The 16,695-nt window shown below is 45.1% G+C and overlaps 1 protein-coding gene across 3 annotated transcripts in view; it reads right to left on the bottom strand.

Annotated features, from left to right (window-relative positions):
* map3k15 (mitogen-activated protein kinase kinase kinase 15) overlaps nt 1-16,695 on the bottom strand; it is a 272,382-nt gene that overhangs the window by 190,129 nt on the left and 65,558 nt on the right. For all 3 annotated transcript variants that reach the window (XM_086006303.1, XM_086006302.1, XM_086006304.1), the window contains exons 2-3: nt 11,992-12,131; nt 6,084-6,277 (exon numbers count right to left, since the gene is read on the bottom strand). In XM_086006303.1, coding sequence (XP_085862429.1) covers nt 6,084-6,277; nt 11,992-12,131 — 334 coding nt within the window. The remainder of the gene's footprint in view (nt 1-6,083; nt 6,278-11,991; nt 12,132-16,695) is intronic.

Below are 16,695 nucleotides of genomic sequence, written 5' to 3'. Positions count from 1 at the left end.
GTTATAGTAAACAGTTTAAAAGACAAAGCTACGTTTGGGAACGTTTTATTTCGACACGCGTCTACTCGTTGTTAAAAACCCCACAGCTCAGTGGCTGCCTGTTTGGAAACTAAGAAGCGCCACTACAGATGCCATTGTACATCGGTGCAACCTTCTTCGCAAAGATCTTCAACCTCGCTCCGCTGCCAGAACAGCTCTGTCTGTCGCCATGAAAGTCACCACTGCCCTAAATTTGTTTGGCATCAGGTCCTGTCAAGTTGCCATAGCGGATCTGTGCAACATTACCCAGGACTACGGTAGCATAGTGGTTATGTTACTGGACTAGTAAACTAGAGGCCTGGACTAATAATTCGGAGATGTGAATTCAAATCTCGCCGCTGTGGAATTTAACTTCAATTAAAATAAATCTGGAATTAATTAGTATCAGTAATGGTGACCATGAAACTAGCACATTATCATAAAAACCCATCTGGTTCACGAATGTTCTTTAGGGAAGGAAATCTGCCATCCTTACCCGATCTGGCCTATATGTGACTCTAGACCCACAGCAATGTGGTTGACTCTTAACTTCCCTCTGAAATGGCCTAGCAAGCCACTCAGTTGTACCAATCCACTATGACAGCACTGTGGGGGTACCTTCAGCACAAGGACTGCAGCTGTTCAAGAAGGCGGCTCACCACCACCTTCTCAAGGGCAATTAAGGAAGGACAATAAATGCCAGCTTTTCCAGCGATGCCCACATCCCATCAATGAATAAATAAAAAAAAGTCAGTCCCTCCCATCACATCCACTTCTTTCATTACCCAACAGTCAGTCTCTCTTGTCTTCCAGGCCTTACAGATCTTCCTGTAACAAATTCACAGCCCTTTGGCGAGATGCTGCTTTGTCATGATGTCCCGTGGGTATGACTGTGTTCATGGTTCTGGGATGTGCAATAAATGCTGGCATTGCCAGCGATGCCCACATCCCGTGAACGAATAAAAAAAAAGAGGCACTTCAGATGAGGGTGGGTGATGGCCCAAGTGTATAAAATGCAACTAGGTCGAGTAAATAATCCCTGTGTCGCTTCTGCACTGGTGTCCTGGGGCTTAAGCTCTTCACTGCAAGTACACTAGAATTTACACCACTTCATAATTAACTTACGCAGGAAACTAGTGTACAATCCCCGCTGCTTGAACAGCATAGCTTTCTGGAGCAACAATGGCTCATCGGACATTGAGGAAATTCAAGACCACGGGCAGGATTTTCATTGTGCCGTGGAGTCGGGATTGGAGGCGGGGGGGGGGGTTAAAATCCCGAAATCAGGGGTCCCGCGCCCAAACCCGCCTCCGTGCCAATTTCAAAGGAGGTGGGTACCCGCCCCGCACTGGGACCCGCCTACCCGAGGCAGGAAGGGATTAGTGCCAGTTAACAGGCAGTTTTTAGCCTAATCCCTATTTTTGATGTTGAAGTGTGGGATTCCCGACGGCTCCAAACCACACCAAGTTAGAGGAGGCGGGCCGTCGGGTTGAAGGACTTGGAGGGGTCGAAATGTCGGTGTTCAGGTGAGTGATGTGTGCATGAGTGCAAGGGTAAGTGTGTTTGGTGTGTCTAAAGTGATTAAATAAGTTTTACATACCTTTTCTTACCTTTTCAGCCTTCCTTCCTTTAGGTTCCGGGAGTCCCTCATCTCACTGGCACAGAAAGCAGAATGGCTGCGAACTGTCAAAAGTGACAGCCTTCAGCTTACTGTGCAGGAGAGATTTCTAACTGAGTCTGTGGAGAAGGACTCAGGTTAGAAGTAAGACTGTCAGTGTTTGACAGCTTCAAACAGCTGTGAAACGCTGATATTTCATCTGTCAAAAGCTCTTGACAGATGAAATTTCAGTCTGTGACGTCACCTGTTGCCGGGTGGCCTTTAATTGGCCTGCTGAGCCCACCCAGCGGGCTTAACAAGGTCAATCAAGTTAAAATCACGTGGATTGGCCGCATCTCGATGGAGGCGGGACTACAACCCCGAAAGTTGTAGTCCCGCCTCCAACCCGACTGCTGTGTTGAATTCCTGCCCTATATCTTTCTTTAGTTTCTGACCCATCCACCTTGTCTAGAATCTATCTATAGATCTGCCAGTCAGTGCTATTGATAAATTTGCTATGCCTATTTAAGTGTCATAACAGTAGCTAAAAATGAGTTTGAAAAGATGTGTATATTACATAATAACTAAAGCGACTGTTTACGTGCTATTTTAATCCTGCTAACTGGGACATTAGACAACCCACTGCATGACTGCCTTCCTGCCAGCACCATGACTGAAGCAAAAGACATAAGGGAACTGCAGGATGATAAAACTATCAAAGCCATTTTAAAGGAGATGGTATAATCACAGAATCATAGAAGGCCATTCAGCCCATCGTGCCTGTACCAGCTCTTGAAAGAGCTCTCCAATTAGTCACACTCCCCTGCTCTTTCCCCATAGCCCTGCAAATCTCCCCTTTTCAAGTATCCAATTCCCTTCTGAAAGTTACTATTGAATCTGCTTCTACCAGCCTTTGAAGCAGTGCAATCCAGATCACAACAACTCGCTGCATAAAGACATTTCCCCTCATCGCCCCACTGGCTTTTTTGCCAATTATCTTAAATTTGCATCCTCTGGTTATCAACTCTCCTGCCAGTGGAAACAGTTTCTCCCTATCTACTCGATCAAAATTCCTCACATTTTGAACACCTCTATTAAATTTCCCCTTAACCTTCTCTGCTTCCCCAGTGTCTCCACATATCTGAAGCCCCTCATCCCCGGTACCATTCTAGTAAATCTCCTCTGCACCCTCGCCAAGGCCTTGACATATTTCCTAATGTGTGGTGCCCAGAATTGGACACAATAATCTGGCTGAGGCCTAACCAGCAATTTGTAAAGGTTTACCATAACTTCCTTACTTTTGTTGCTTCTATTTATAAAGCCCAGGATCCCGTATGCTTCTTTTAACAGCCTTATCAACTTGTCCTGCCACCTTCAAAGATTTCTCTGTTCCTGCACCCACTTTAAAATTGTACGATATAGTTTATATTGCCTTACCTCATTTTTCCTTCCAAAATGCATCACTTCACAGTTCCCTGCATTAAATTTCATCTGCCATGACTCTCCCCATTTCACCAGTCTGTCTATGTCTAATCACGGGATTTTGAGGAAAGGGCTTTAGTTCTATGTGTTAAAAGCACTTCTTGGTTGACAAGAGGGAGATAAGTGGGATCTCTTTGGTGTTGGGCTGGTTGTAAGATAATGGGCCAGAACTTCGGGACCCCACGGGTGAGTACGCGCTGGGTACTCACATGTAGGCCCAACGAAAGTGCCGGTTTCCTGCATGCACTGCACATGCGTGGGAAACCGGAACTTCCGTTCCCTTAAAGGAAGGGGTTCACAGATCGAACGCGTGCGCCGGAGAGGTAGCGCGTACACCTGGAACTTCTGTTTTTTTTGCAGCTTTCTCAAGGAGGGTAAGTCTCCAGGAACTACGCTTGTAAAAAGCATCGCAAGGCCCACTTTTAACAAGGTAAGTGGTGAATTAAGTTAAATTAAAACATTTTTTCCACAGGTTTATTATTTTTAAATACTTTAAAGAAAGGTAAGTTTATTATTAGCCCCGTTAGAAACTGTAATTAATTTTTTCAAAAATTTAAATTAATGTTTAAAATAGTTATTTTATGTAATTTATAGTTATTTTAAAAATGCGATTAAAAAAAAAATGTATTTGAAGTTTTAGTGATTTTTGGGGCTTAATTGTATTCATAGATTTGATTCCTGCCAAATCTATGAATACAGATTCCCTGCTACCATTGGCTCTTCATGGCCCACGTGATCCCAGGGGATGCTTCAAACTAACTGCGCCCTGGGATACGCAAGCACTGCGCGCCAGCAGTCGGAGGAGGCCCGGGATCGGAATCCCACGCGGGCCCACAGCACAACGGCCAGCGCGCTAGGTAAGTGCAGGTCGGAGGCTTGCACCCACGGGAAGCCTCCGACCCGAATTTCTGGGCCAACATATTTGGCGTTGGGAGATTGAGACCAAGTCAATCCTCTGTGCTAGACATCATCCAATACCTGCGGCAGGGAGGTCTGCAGTCCTTGTTGCTGATGATCATTGATCAGCCAGCCTTGTTCATCCATGGGGCTTGAAATACTTCCCACTCAACTCCAGAACATTCTGTTAGCCAGTGCACTGTTGGGTGGGGTCGTCTTAACTGGACAAACAACAGGAAGCTCAGCAGTGTTGTGTGCTGGTAAGCTGCATGGTTTCAGCCAGTAAAACAACAACTTGCATTTATATAAAATCTTTAACATAAATCCCAAGGCACTTCACAAAAGGAAAAAAGTAGAGGAATGGATGCCGAATCATGGAAAAAAAAAAATTATTAGAACCTGCCGGCCAAAAACTTGGTCAAAAAGATGGGTTAGTCAGAGTTGACATTCCACACCATGATGAGCACAAAAATTTTCATCTGCATTTTCTGTTCATATTTCAGATCTCAATTTGCTGTTTTCTTTTTAACCTCTCCAATTCAAGCTTGGAATTTGCATTGATATTCCCCCCTAGTTTTCCTATATTGTACAGACTGGGCAATAGTGATGGTAATGCCATTTTCCTCGGGGGGGGGCTAAAGGTCAGGAAAATCAGTCTTGATGAAACACTATGGGGGTAATTTTAAAACCCCAGTAGGTTGGGGTCGGGTGAGATGTTAAAAATGTTTAAATCTCAAACCCGACCCCAACCCACCTCCAACTCACCCACTTCCAGGTTTAATGGAGGTGGGACAGGGGGCAGGCAGCCAATCCGCTCCCAGGAGGTGGCTTGTCCATTTGAATATTATAATGAGGCTGGGAGGCTCACATTTAATCTGTTTTACAGGTTTAATCCCAGCAGCTCAAGGGAGGCGAGGACCGCTTTGGGAAAAAGGTAAATGTCTTTACAGCACTGTTTGGGAGCCAGGAGGAGCAGGAGTGCTTCCCCCTGACCCCCCCAAGCTTACCTTCTTCCCTGAGATCGTACCCCCCTCCCCCCCCACCACCATCAGACCATCCCCCAATCGGGGATCGGACCCCCCTGGAGTCGGGGCTCGGACCCTTCACCCCATGCTCCCACTGGCAGCTGCAGGCTCCTTAGCTGATCTGGAATGTTCCCCAAAATAACAACAGAAAATGCTGGAAAAACTCAGCAGGCCAGGCAACATCCGTGGAGAGAGAAATAGAGTCAATGTTTCGGGTCGAAACCCTTCTACAGAACTGGGAGAAAAGGCAGGAAATGAAACAAAAGGCAGTTTGGGGGGCTGGGAAATGGGGGAGGGGATGAAAGAAGAGACATTAAGAGATAATCAAGGTGAGACGAGATGGTAATAGGACAGGTAAAGAGACAAACATTGGCTCTAGATGAAGTGTGAAATGCGCTGGCAGAGTGAGCTGCCGTGTGGGAGAGAGAGGAAAAAAAGGAAAAGGCACAAACCAAAAGTGTGGATAAAAAATATAAAAATATAACGGGGGCCGAGGTTATGATCTGAAGTTGTTGAACTTGATATTGAGTCCGGAAGGCTGTAAAGTGCCTAATCGGAAGATGAGGTGCTGTTCCTCGAGTTTACGGTGAGCTTCCGTGGAACAATGCAAGAGGCCAAGGACGGTGAGGTCTGAGTGGGAATGGAACGGTGAATTGAAATGACAGGCGACCGGAAGCTCGGGGTCACCCTTACGGACTGAACGGAGGTGTTCCGCAACCTGGAATGTTCCCCGCCCGAATGGAAGCCAAACCTGTCAATCAGGCTGACTTCTGGGAGAGAATCCTGTTGGAAAAAAAAAGTCAGATGCTATGGAGTCAAAACTCCACAGCGGGGACCCAATTGAAACTCCGCGCCCCCCCCCTGCCCCCCCCCGCCGGTTATCAAACCACCCCCTGTCAATTTCGAGGCCTATATAAATGTAAGTCTCGTTTTCGATTAGTTCATGTATTGATTTTTTGGGGGCTTCCAATTTCCACGCTCCTCTTATCCTCCTCCCCCCCTCCACCATATCTTCAATTACCACATCAAGCTATAAATATCTCTAGTCATGTGGAAGTAGTTACCCTGAGGCAACATCAATATCTTTCAGGAGACTGATCAATTTCACCACCAATGGCTGGCAGAAAGGTCCCAGTAAGTTGTCCCAGTTTGGTTGTAAGTACTCCGAGACTCTCCGTTGAACATCGTTCTCACAGCACAGGAAATCGTCGTTAGTAGTCGTCACATAGGGGATAAAATGATAGTTCCCGCTCGCAGCCTGGCAAAAAGAAAATACATGTTCAAGTCAACTCACACAAAAGATTCGCACTATTTTGTGAAACTTTGTGTTAAGTGGCGCCATAAGGGATTGAACCGTATATTATAGATTGTAAGTTGGAGAAATCAGCGAGCAGAAAGAGGATGGTGCAAGTAATGGAAGCCCAAAAAGCGGATTCAACCCAAGCACAAGCAATCGGCAACTCTGAGTGCAGAGTTCACAACCGGGTGGCTGCAATAAGACATCTGGGCCCTGGCACTGAATCCACATCAGCTCTGGCATAGTAAACTGGGGTGGGGTGGGGTGGGGTGATGCCAGTGTGGCACCTGTAACTCAACAGTTGTTAACACTTTGGCTGCGATTAAAATGGGTAGAAAGCCATACACTACTTCTACGCAGTATCCTTGGCACAAATACCATTGTATCCTCATGGTTCGAATGGTTGAGCCCCTGTAACTTGTCTTTCAAGATCCATTTCTTTTCCTGCCTCATAATATGTTTAAGTAGAGCCCCTCCAATACCAGGGGCCAGGGAGTCTGTCTGAGAGCCCTGCAAGGTTATGTGAACAACCGACTAGCAGTTAATATAACAAATGGTAACTTCAGATATAAAAATAAATATGATGTGAATTTGGTGGCATCAGTTGTTGCGTGATTTGTTATGACTAAGATAATTCACCACTGAATAAGATCCCAGACAGATTCATGTACATAATAGCTCAATTATACCTAGATTATCATCATTAAAACAAGATCAGGTATGATAGCAAACTGCCATCATTAAGCTCAGTCTTAAATTGTACGAGTTACCATTTCCCACCAGCTACTTGTTATCGCTTGCTCTGAGTGGCAACTGAGTTTATTGTGTTTTGGAAAATGTAAGGTAACTTTCTTTTGCCTCCAATTCTGTCTCTCTCTCTCTACATATATGCCAGAAACCAGATGATCATACATTCCCTGCCAGCACTGACCTCCTCTCTTTTCCCTTCCTCCCCACGCCATGATGAGAGGCAGCACGACATGTGAATGCAAGTAACATTCCCTCCAGCCCTTGCCTCCAAGCAGCCGGCCTTTAACTTCCACTGCAGGGGCAAACAGCGGGGGAATAGATGACTGATGCAATATAACAACGTCACTGCAGCTGCCAGGAAGCAACTGACTGGCTTGTTCGGCCACTTCAGAAGGCAGTTTAGAGACTGATGTGGGACTGGAGTCACATATAGGTCAGACTGGGTAAGGACGGCAGGTTCCTTTCCATAAAGGACATCAGCGAACCACTTCAGCTTTTTGACAATCTGATCGTTTCAGGGTCAGGTAAAATGGAAATGAATAAAGATAAATCAAAATGAAAACATTTTAAAAATTAAATCTGTAGTTAAAAATGCTGAAATAAAAGACTCAGAGGGGGTGAAATTCAACTTCAGTGGGAACACAAAATGGGCAGTAGTGGATCGGCTGTCTGTTATACTCCTTTCCCAATTTTCCCTTTCTCTGAAGTCAATGGAATGGAAAATCCAGCGCGTGAGTAGCGGTCACCCGATCTGCTGCCGCTCGTATTGCGCCCCTGCCAAAGTGGACTTTCACCCCCAGAGTCTCTTATATTGAAGTAAACCTCTAAGCTCTTCTCTGACTCTCTCTGCCATACACCTGGCCACACCTCTGCAGTATCCTATACGCATTCCACATTGCCCTTCAAAATGTCCACCTCTTCATAAACCGACTCCTCCGACCTCCTTCCTTGGTTCCCAATATCTTTACCTTCAATACAAAATGCAAGGAGCTCATGGTAGTTTTGCATCTTGAAGACGGAGTCCTTGGACGATCTTCCCCTCCTTAGCCCATGAGTTTGAAGGTCAATTTTAGCACCTTTACTGCTGCCCCAGCTAAAATTAGCACAGACAGAGGATCCATCCCAAGACATCTGGAGAGCTCAACAACTTCTAGTTATTCAAAGTCAGCTAGCCTATCCATAGCAAGCTGAGGAGCCCGAGACGTTCACAGCTTGTGTTACCAAGGTTACATTCACTTCGCCTTACTGTTGTGGTAAACTCCACTTGTGACTTTGGGTGGAGTGGTTCTTTTGAAATAGGATCAGTGGTGGGTGTCTCGAGGATAAGGTTATGTATTACAAACAAAATCATTCAGTGAGGTGCCTCTTAACAGTGGATAACTTTAGCACTGGTACTACTCAAAGAAAAGCCTTGGCAAAGCCTTTTAGTGCCAAACGTAATCTTGACTGTTAACAAATGGGTTGAGGAAGGCAATCAACTGGTTCGTATTGTTTCATGTTTTGCATAATCCCACACTCTTAACATAGGGAACTTGACCTTTTCAGTAAATGAGAGTGGGCCAGTTCAAACCTATATTTCTCCTGTACAAAGAACACTAAATATGTAAGAATTTAGAGAGGTTTAAAAGGAATTCCATGGCTTGGGATGGGATAGTAATGTAAGGCATTGGGAGCGCACGGTGCTAGAGTGAGAAGAAAGTTTGACGCTGCAATTCCCCAGCTCTGCTGAATTCCTGACCTCAGCGGTGTCAATGTGGAGAATTACTGAGCAAAGGCCAGGCCTTTCCCAAATAAAATGAAAGGAGAGTTATTCCCCAAACCATTCCCATGTAACACCAAGCAGCTGGTTCAGAGTGACACTGGCAGAGCCCCCAATCACAACAAGAGCATGACCCAAGGTGACCAGGTACAAGGCAGATAATAAATAGAATACATAATTCTGTATCTGAACAAAAAAAAGGCTGAACAAGCTGATTCATTTTGCTTCTCTAACTTTGAAGTCTGTAAAAAAAAAATGCTAACTGCTATAAATGCAAGTCTTTCTTTCTCTTTTTTTCTCTTTCTTTCTCTCTCTCTGTGAAGACTGACTCCTTACACTATCCAACAGCACAGTTTTCAAGAATGGGTCCAAAACCAGCCCAAACCTGCCAAAAAAAAGTCATTGAATACTAAAAATCTACTGAAATTATCTCCCAACTGAGCAAAATAGCAAGGATGTGACAAATTAATAGCAGAAATGAAAAATGGGGTAAAATTAGAAAATTAGCATATGTACATAAAGGAGTTTTAACTTCCATGTGACTAGTGTCATTACATCAAAAGTATGCTTCAGCAAGTGGTGGTTTACGCAAAATACCAATTTACAGCCATTAATCTGGTGTTTCTCTGGGCACTTTTTGACTTTGGCATCTTGCATTATGGATCTTGGCCTGTCACCTGGGTTTCTCAGTAATAAAAATATTTGTTTTAATTTTTTTTTGCAAACTGTGTTTTTATGTGGGTGGCAGAGTGAAAAGCCTATCACCCAGCCTCTTCTGAACCCCGAAAGCTCTGTTAACCAGAGTAGAAATATGGAAAGATATAGGCTGATGATAACCAACTTTCAGCATTACTGACAAGGCGAGGAATTGTAAAACCTGCAAAAGGCAATGGCCAGCTTCAAAAACGTTGATGGACCCCCCCCAAAAAATAAGACAACTAAAAAAAAAACAAGTATTATCTGCCATTTCTACATTGTTGTCCATGTTTTGGAGATCATGTTCCGCAATTCGGTTTGTTTTTTCTTTGAATGCGTAGAGCAGGTGGTGACTTTAAACCAGATACGGGGTGTTGACTTACTTACATTGCTTGCATCAACTTTTGATCTAGTGCCTCCTGCAACCCTCATGAAGAAGCTGGAAAGTATGGAAGCACATGACCAAATCTTGGATTTTATCTGGGGAGACCGGGCTCTTCTTACTGTTGCTTTGCCTAACTACATTCACACTCCTTCCTTAAAAAAATCCCACCTGTTCCTGTGACAACTACATACAGCAGTATTTTGCAATCCTTACGGGTGCGTACGAGGTGTGCATGCGCCCGTAGGGGCCGCGCAGGTTCTGGGTTTAGGCATGCAAAGCGCATATGCTAAAAGCCGGTGAAATAAGAAAACTACTAGGCACTTGGTCTAAGTACTAAATAAGGCTTTAATCAACTGTTTTTCAACATGGAGATCTAGTTGTGTCCTTCACTAGTTCCTGTTAAAGAATGTCCTGAGCAAGCTGGGCCCATGCCTGAGTATTTATACTCTCCCTGGACAGCGCCACCAGCAGGCCACCCAGTATAATTTCATAAGTCATTTCCACATGAATGACAAGATTCATGTCACCCGGCATTTGCGATCTGTCAAGAATTCTCTTGACAGATCCTCCGCATCCCTGGGAGATGGGCCTCTGCGGGTGGAGAGTTGCGCTATTTGCCCAACTTCTGCCCACTGAATGCCTGTGAAATTCTTACGCCTGGTAAAAGCAGGTGCTTTTACCAGCATAAGAGCATTTTAATTCATTTTAAATATGTAATTTAAAAAAAAATTATTTCATGTGTTCATGTATTTTTTAAGTGATTCCCATTCATACTTATGAGAGTTCCGTACATACGCAACTCCCATAAGTATGAAAGGGGATTCCCTTCTTTTATTGGTTGGGCCGACCCTCGTGATCCCAGGGGTGCTTGCGAACCGCCTGCGCCCCTGGGACACGTGGGCCTCTGCCCACACGTACCCGGAGAGGCCCAGGATCACAAATCCCCATACCTCCTGGGCCACCAGGTAAATGCATAGATTTTTTACAGGTTGGAGGCGTCGGCCTGCGGGAAGCCTCCGGTCGCAAATTTTGGGCCAATGTTGATCCAGAAAAGAGTCTTAACAATCTCCTGGACTGGTTTTGATCGCCTGAGGAGATCGGAGAAGTATTTTCCGGAGTATTTTATCCCTTATTGGTCCTGGACTTTTTCTCCTTTTTGCCTCTCGCAGGAGATTACATGGCTGTGGGGATGGGGGGTGGGGGAGAGGGGAGGGGTGGAAGTGTTTAGTTGTGATGTTCCAGCCATCATGGTGTAGGTCAGGCTTGATGGACCAGCTGGTCTTTTCCTGCCCATATGTTTGTAAGTCTGAGAACAAGTTAAATATAATGACATTAGGGGTACGGTAGTGTAGTGGTTATGTTATTGGATTAGTACTCCAAAAGCGTGCATTCAAATCCCACCATGGCAGCTGGGGAATTTAAATTCAGTTAATTAAATAAATCTGGAATAAAAAGCTAGTATCAGTAATGGTGCCCATGAAACTACTGGATTGTCTGATTCACTAATGTCCTTTAGGGAAGGAAATCTGCTGTCCTTACCCGGTCTGGCCTATATGTGACTCCAGACCAACAGCAATGTGGTTGACTCTTAACTGCCCTCTGCGATTCAAGAAGGCGGCTCACCACCGCCTTCTCAAAGGCAATTTGGGATGGCCAACAAATGCTGGCCTTGCCAGCGATGCCCACATCCCATGAATGAATAAAAATGAAACATAAAATTTAGAATGTAGGATTCAACTCGAGCTTGTTAGTTGATGTAACAGTCGGGGGTAATTGTGTGACCCCATGCTGTCAGCAGGGAGTTAAGCAAATAGGTTGTAGTCTTAGCTCTGAAATCTTGTGCAATGGTCAGCATTATAGGATCTTGAGCTTTGCAAAAGCCTGAATTCTGGTTCTCAAAAAAAAAAACGCCTTTTGAAGCCAAATTCCAAAGGGGAAAAAACTAGGCAGGATGGCTTTAATTTGAAATGGTAGATCAGTGCAGCAATCCATTCAGGCATAATCTGAATGTACTGGCAGCAAGCATGTTCTAATGCATGTCAGAAAAGTGACATATTTACAATGGTGAATATGAAAATGACTAACCTTGAGTGACTGAGCAGTTTCCAGGTCAGTGTTGTGGTATAGAATGACATTGTTTGTCATGCTGAAGCTTTCTCGTACACCTAGATGATAAAAGAGCGTTGGCTGCCTGAAAACATCACTCATGTCCACCACAGCAATGTCTGTAAAACAAGAGCAGGGTCACAGTTTAATGAATGCATGCTGCAGTCCACCGTTACTGTCTGGTAATGGCCATAATAACATCTACAAATTATGACTGCAATACAACAAATTAACGTCTTGCTGTTTCTTTTTTATATATTCATTCTCAGGATGTGGGCATTGCTGGTGTAGCCGGCATTTATTGTCCATCCCTAGTTGACCTGAGAAAGTTGGTGATGGGCCTTATTTTTTTTCGTACACCTGAGGTGGCCTAGCATGCCACTCAGTTGGAGAGTCAATCAAGTTGGCATGGGACCGGAGTCACGTATAGGCCAGAATGGGTAGTGACGGCAGGTTTTCTTCCTTATAGGACATTAGAGAACCAGTTGGCTTTTTTAAGACAATCCGACAGCTTCATGGTCACTTTTAATGATATCAGCTTTTATTTCCAGATTTTTTTTTAAACTGAATTCAAATTCTCAAACTGCCATGCTGAGATTGGAACTCACATTCGACTGGCTTATTAGTCCAGGCCTCTGGATTACGAGCTCAGTAACATAACCACTATACCACCATACCCGTACGGGCTAGAATTTCCCAGGGCCGCGGAGGCGGGAATGGAGGTGCGTGGGGGGTTAAAATTGAGAAATCGGGGGGCATGAATCCATCCCACCCCCAACCCGCCTCCATGCCCGTTTCCCAGGAGGCGGGTACTCGACCTGTGCTGGGAGCCGCCTCCCCGAAGCAGGAAGGGGATTAGTGCCAATTAACTGCCTGTTAACAGGTAGTTAACAGGCAGTTTTTAGCCTAATCCCTATTTTTATCCCTGAAGTGTGGGCTTCCCGATGGCTCCAAACCACGCCAAGTTAGCAAGGTGGACCGTCGGGCTGAAGGACTTGGAGGGTTCGAGATGTCCGGTGTTCAGGTGAGTGATGGGTGCATGAGTGCAGAGGTAAGTGTGTTTGGTGTGTGTAAAGTGTTTAAATAAGTTTTATTTACCTTTACTTACTAATGCAGGCTTCCTTCCTTCAGGTCTCGGGAGTCCCTCATCTCACTGGCACAGAAAGCAGAATGGCCGCGAGCTGTCAAAATCTGCAGCCTCTGCTTTCTGTTCTGGAGAGATCTCTAAATCAGCCTGAGAGGAAAGAATTAACTTAGAGTACAGATTGTCAGTGTTTGACAGCTTCAAAGAGCTGTCAAATGCTGATATTTCATCTATCAAAAGCTCTTGACAGATGAAATGTCAATCTGTGACGTCACCTGTTGCCGGGTGGCCCTTAACTGGCCTGCTGAGCCCGCTGGGCGGGCTCAACATGGTCAATCAAGGGAAAATCAAGTGGGTTGGCCACAACTCGATGGAGGCGGGACTACAACCCCGAAAGTGGGAGTTCCGCCTCCTACTTGCCTCCATTGATAAAATCTAGCCCTACGTAGTGTTTGGTTTGTGTTCTGTTGACCCCTGCAAGAGTGATGATGAGAGTACTGCCATCAACCTGATCGCTATTCAGTGACCTCTGGTGGAGATTTCATATAGGTGGCCATCACGTAAGGACAGGATCAGTTGTGATGCCCCCTGAGATCAAGCAGCCTACCATGTAGACTCACACAGGAGAAAGGCCGCTTGGCCAAGGTACCATAGGGGCGCTGGCGACCATAGAACTGTATTCTAACACGAGTCAGCCCCTTCAGTGCAGGGAAGGTGAAAATTGAGACAAAAAAGAATAATCTGGGCCAGGGTGAGAGGAACTGCAAGAGATCCCAGCGGAGTCAGAGAAGCCACATCTAGTTCCTTTTCTCTCCAGTTTTGAAGAAGGGTCAAACCCGAAACGTCAACTCAAATTTCTCTCCACGGATGTTGCCTGACCTGCTGAGTTTTTCCAGCATTTTCTGTTGTTATTCCACATCCTTTGGTTGGGTTGGGAACGGTTCTGTGTGGGTCACAACAGGCCAGAGATGACTCTGCACAGGTCAGTCTGCTTAAGGATACACAGGATGCAGATCAAGTCAAACCACTGCAGAGAGCACAGGGTCGAGGTTAAACCATTGGCAGTGCTGGGTGGATCCAGAATTAAGATGAAAGTAATCTTCTAGTGATTGACATGGAGGGCAGCCAATGAGAAGGAATGATGGCATTTGCAGAGGGCAAAATTCAGCAATAAAGCCCAACCTAGAAGTTAAAGCCACCACTGGGTACTCTCGCCACTAAAAGTGCAGCACTGCCAGTGGGATGACGTCATGTCCCTTTCACGTGCAGGCCTGATAACGCGACATGTTGAAGAAAGCCCGGGATGCTTAGTGCACCGCGGTGTCAGCAGTTGATCGTGCCCATGGTGCAATTGCACGTGCGAGTGAGGCCAACTAGTCCCAGCTGCTCCGCACAATGTGGAAACTCCGCACCGTCCCCAGAACACACTTGGCCATCAGTGCAGACTGAGATTGGTGGTCTGACCACATCAGGAGAGCAGTGTGTTCAGCCCACTTCCCACAGACCCGGTCTGTCAGATAAAAGGCCTCATTTTCCCCTTCTGTTGTTTAATCTGCTCCAATTATGCTGCAACGCAATCTTCCGATAGGATGTAGAGGATTGTGGGGAACTTTATAGCTGTGAAACATTCCAATTTCTGCATCTTGGTATATTTTTGAACCAGCTTTCTGGAAGTTGAGGTTACGTTATTTGTTAAAACAACATTCTAAAAAGTGCATTTCCAGTAACCCTTATCAACACAATAAATATATGAAAAATTAAAAAAATAAAACCCCATTTGGATACAGCTTAACAGCAAAGTAGTGCTCACTGTGGTGCTATTAACCAACAGGCAGGAAAGAACAACCGTTTACCAACACAGCTTTCTGTTGAGCGAGACTGACGACTATAAGGTTACAGCCAGGCTTGTTTTGTACATAGCTGGATGCTGTTCCGGGAACAGAGCAGGGGAAATTCCTATTCATAGCTGCATCACAACTGAAGAGGAAGTTAATATATCGCCTTCACTGCTGGGCCTTCCATCAGCAACATTGCCCAGAACCTGCGCATGACCGATGTGTCCCCCTCAGCTTGTGCATGACCTTAAGCAATTCCACTCTGTTACTTCAGCACCTTCAGATGTGATATCAATCGTGTCTGTTCTACTGCTGTGCAACTAGAGATACAGCATGAGCTGTTTGGCTTTCAGTCAGACCACCAGTATAACCATGCAGGCATTAACTCATGCTGTTACCGTAATAGTCTCATAGTAACAGATTCAGGCAGGGGAATACCTTCGGTCCACTGAGCCCACCTATCCGCAGTATTCCCTTGATGCACGTCGAATAACAATGAATCCCAATTGTTGACAGGAACCTGTCTAGTTCCCCCTTGAAACCTATTAAGGATTCTTGTTCCACTGCATGTGCCACCAATCTGTTCCTCTTACAACAGCTGCAGCTGCTTGCAGTATATCACATAATGGCAGTTAGCATAAGGGCTGGGGCTGCCCACCGTCCAGAAATAAAGCACAGAGGCATGAGGCCTACAACATGCCCGAGGTACTCAATGCACCCATTGTGGGCAGTTAGTCCAAAGGGGCAGGGAGATTACACAAAGGTGCATGCTAGGCTTATTAGGCCCTACAGATACATGCAAATGAGGCAGCCACCCCACTGGAATGCCTGTGGAGAGTTTGGAATGGGTGCTGAAGAGGAAGTCACCATTCCAATTCAAAAAAACTTCAGGCAGTCTTGTCCTCTTTCCCTCCATGGCCCACTGGTATCACTGGCCCCCTTGTCTGCTGCCTCCTGAGTCAAACCTACCCCTTGCCCAGTGCCCCTCCTCCCGTGCCAGGAACTTACACTTTACTTTCTTATATTAAAAATTAAATGATTAAGAACGATGACAACAGATATCAGAATTGTGTTCTGTACTAGCTATACTAAGGCAAGGTTTCAACTCAGTTAATTAGTGGATTTTTTTAAACCCGATCCCAGATACAATGAAACAGAGACAGATAGCTATGGTGAGTTCTTTCAGATCTCACAAATAAACTGGTTGTCAAAAGGAAGGTCTCTACTGAAGAGTCTTATTCTTGCCCTGCGACAAGGATGAGGTACATGAGGAGAATGGCCTCCCTCATCTGTATTCATCTATGTGAACTTTAAGTACAGCACAACCTCATGAAGTATGAGTGGGTTATTTGATGTCTCAACAAATATAAAATACAAAACAATGATTCGAGTAAAGCTACATCGCAAAAGGTCCAGGTGGCATAAATTTATCAGGATTTAGTTCTTCCCTTCTGAGATCTGGGTTCAAGTACAACCTAAGGAGGAATGTAATTTGCGAGAAGTCCTTTTAGGTGCACCTTGGATATGCCTTCATCCAAATGGTCCTCACAAATGGGGTAATAAAAATCACAAAGTACAGATGAAGGAGGATATTCAACCTATTCAACTCATCCTTCCATAGAAATCTATAAACCTGCCATCAACAAAAACTCACACTTATTTAGTGCCTTTAAACATAGCAAAATGTTCTAAGGTACTTCACAAGGCATGGAGAATGAATGCTGAGCAAGTATAGGGAGCAGATGGCTGTGGAATGGTCAAATA

Source organism: Somniosus microcephalus, chromosome 14 (genome assembly GCF_052327205.1).
Source record: "Somniosus microcephalus isolate GS21.2 chromosome 14, FLI_Smic_1.0, whole genome shotgun sequence".
Lineage (NCBI taxonomy): Eukaryota > Metazoa > Chordata > Chondrichthyes > Squaliformes > Somniosidae > Somniosus > Somniosus microcephalus.
The sequence above is the reverse complement of the archived record's forward strand: the minus strand, read 5'-3'. Positions and strand labels throughout refer to the sequence as shown.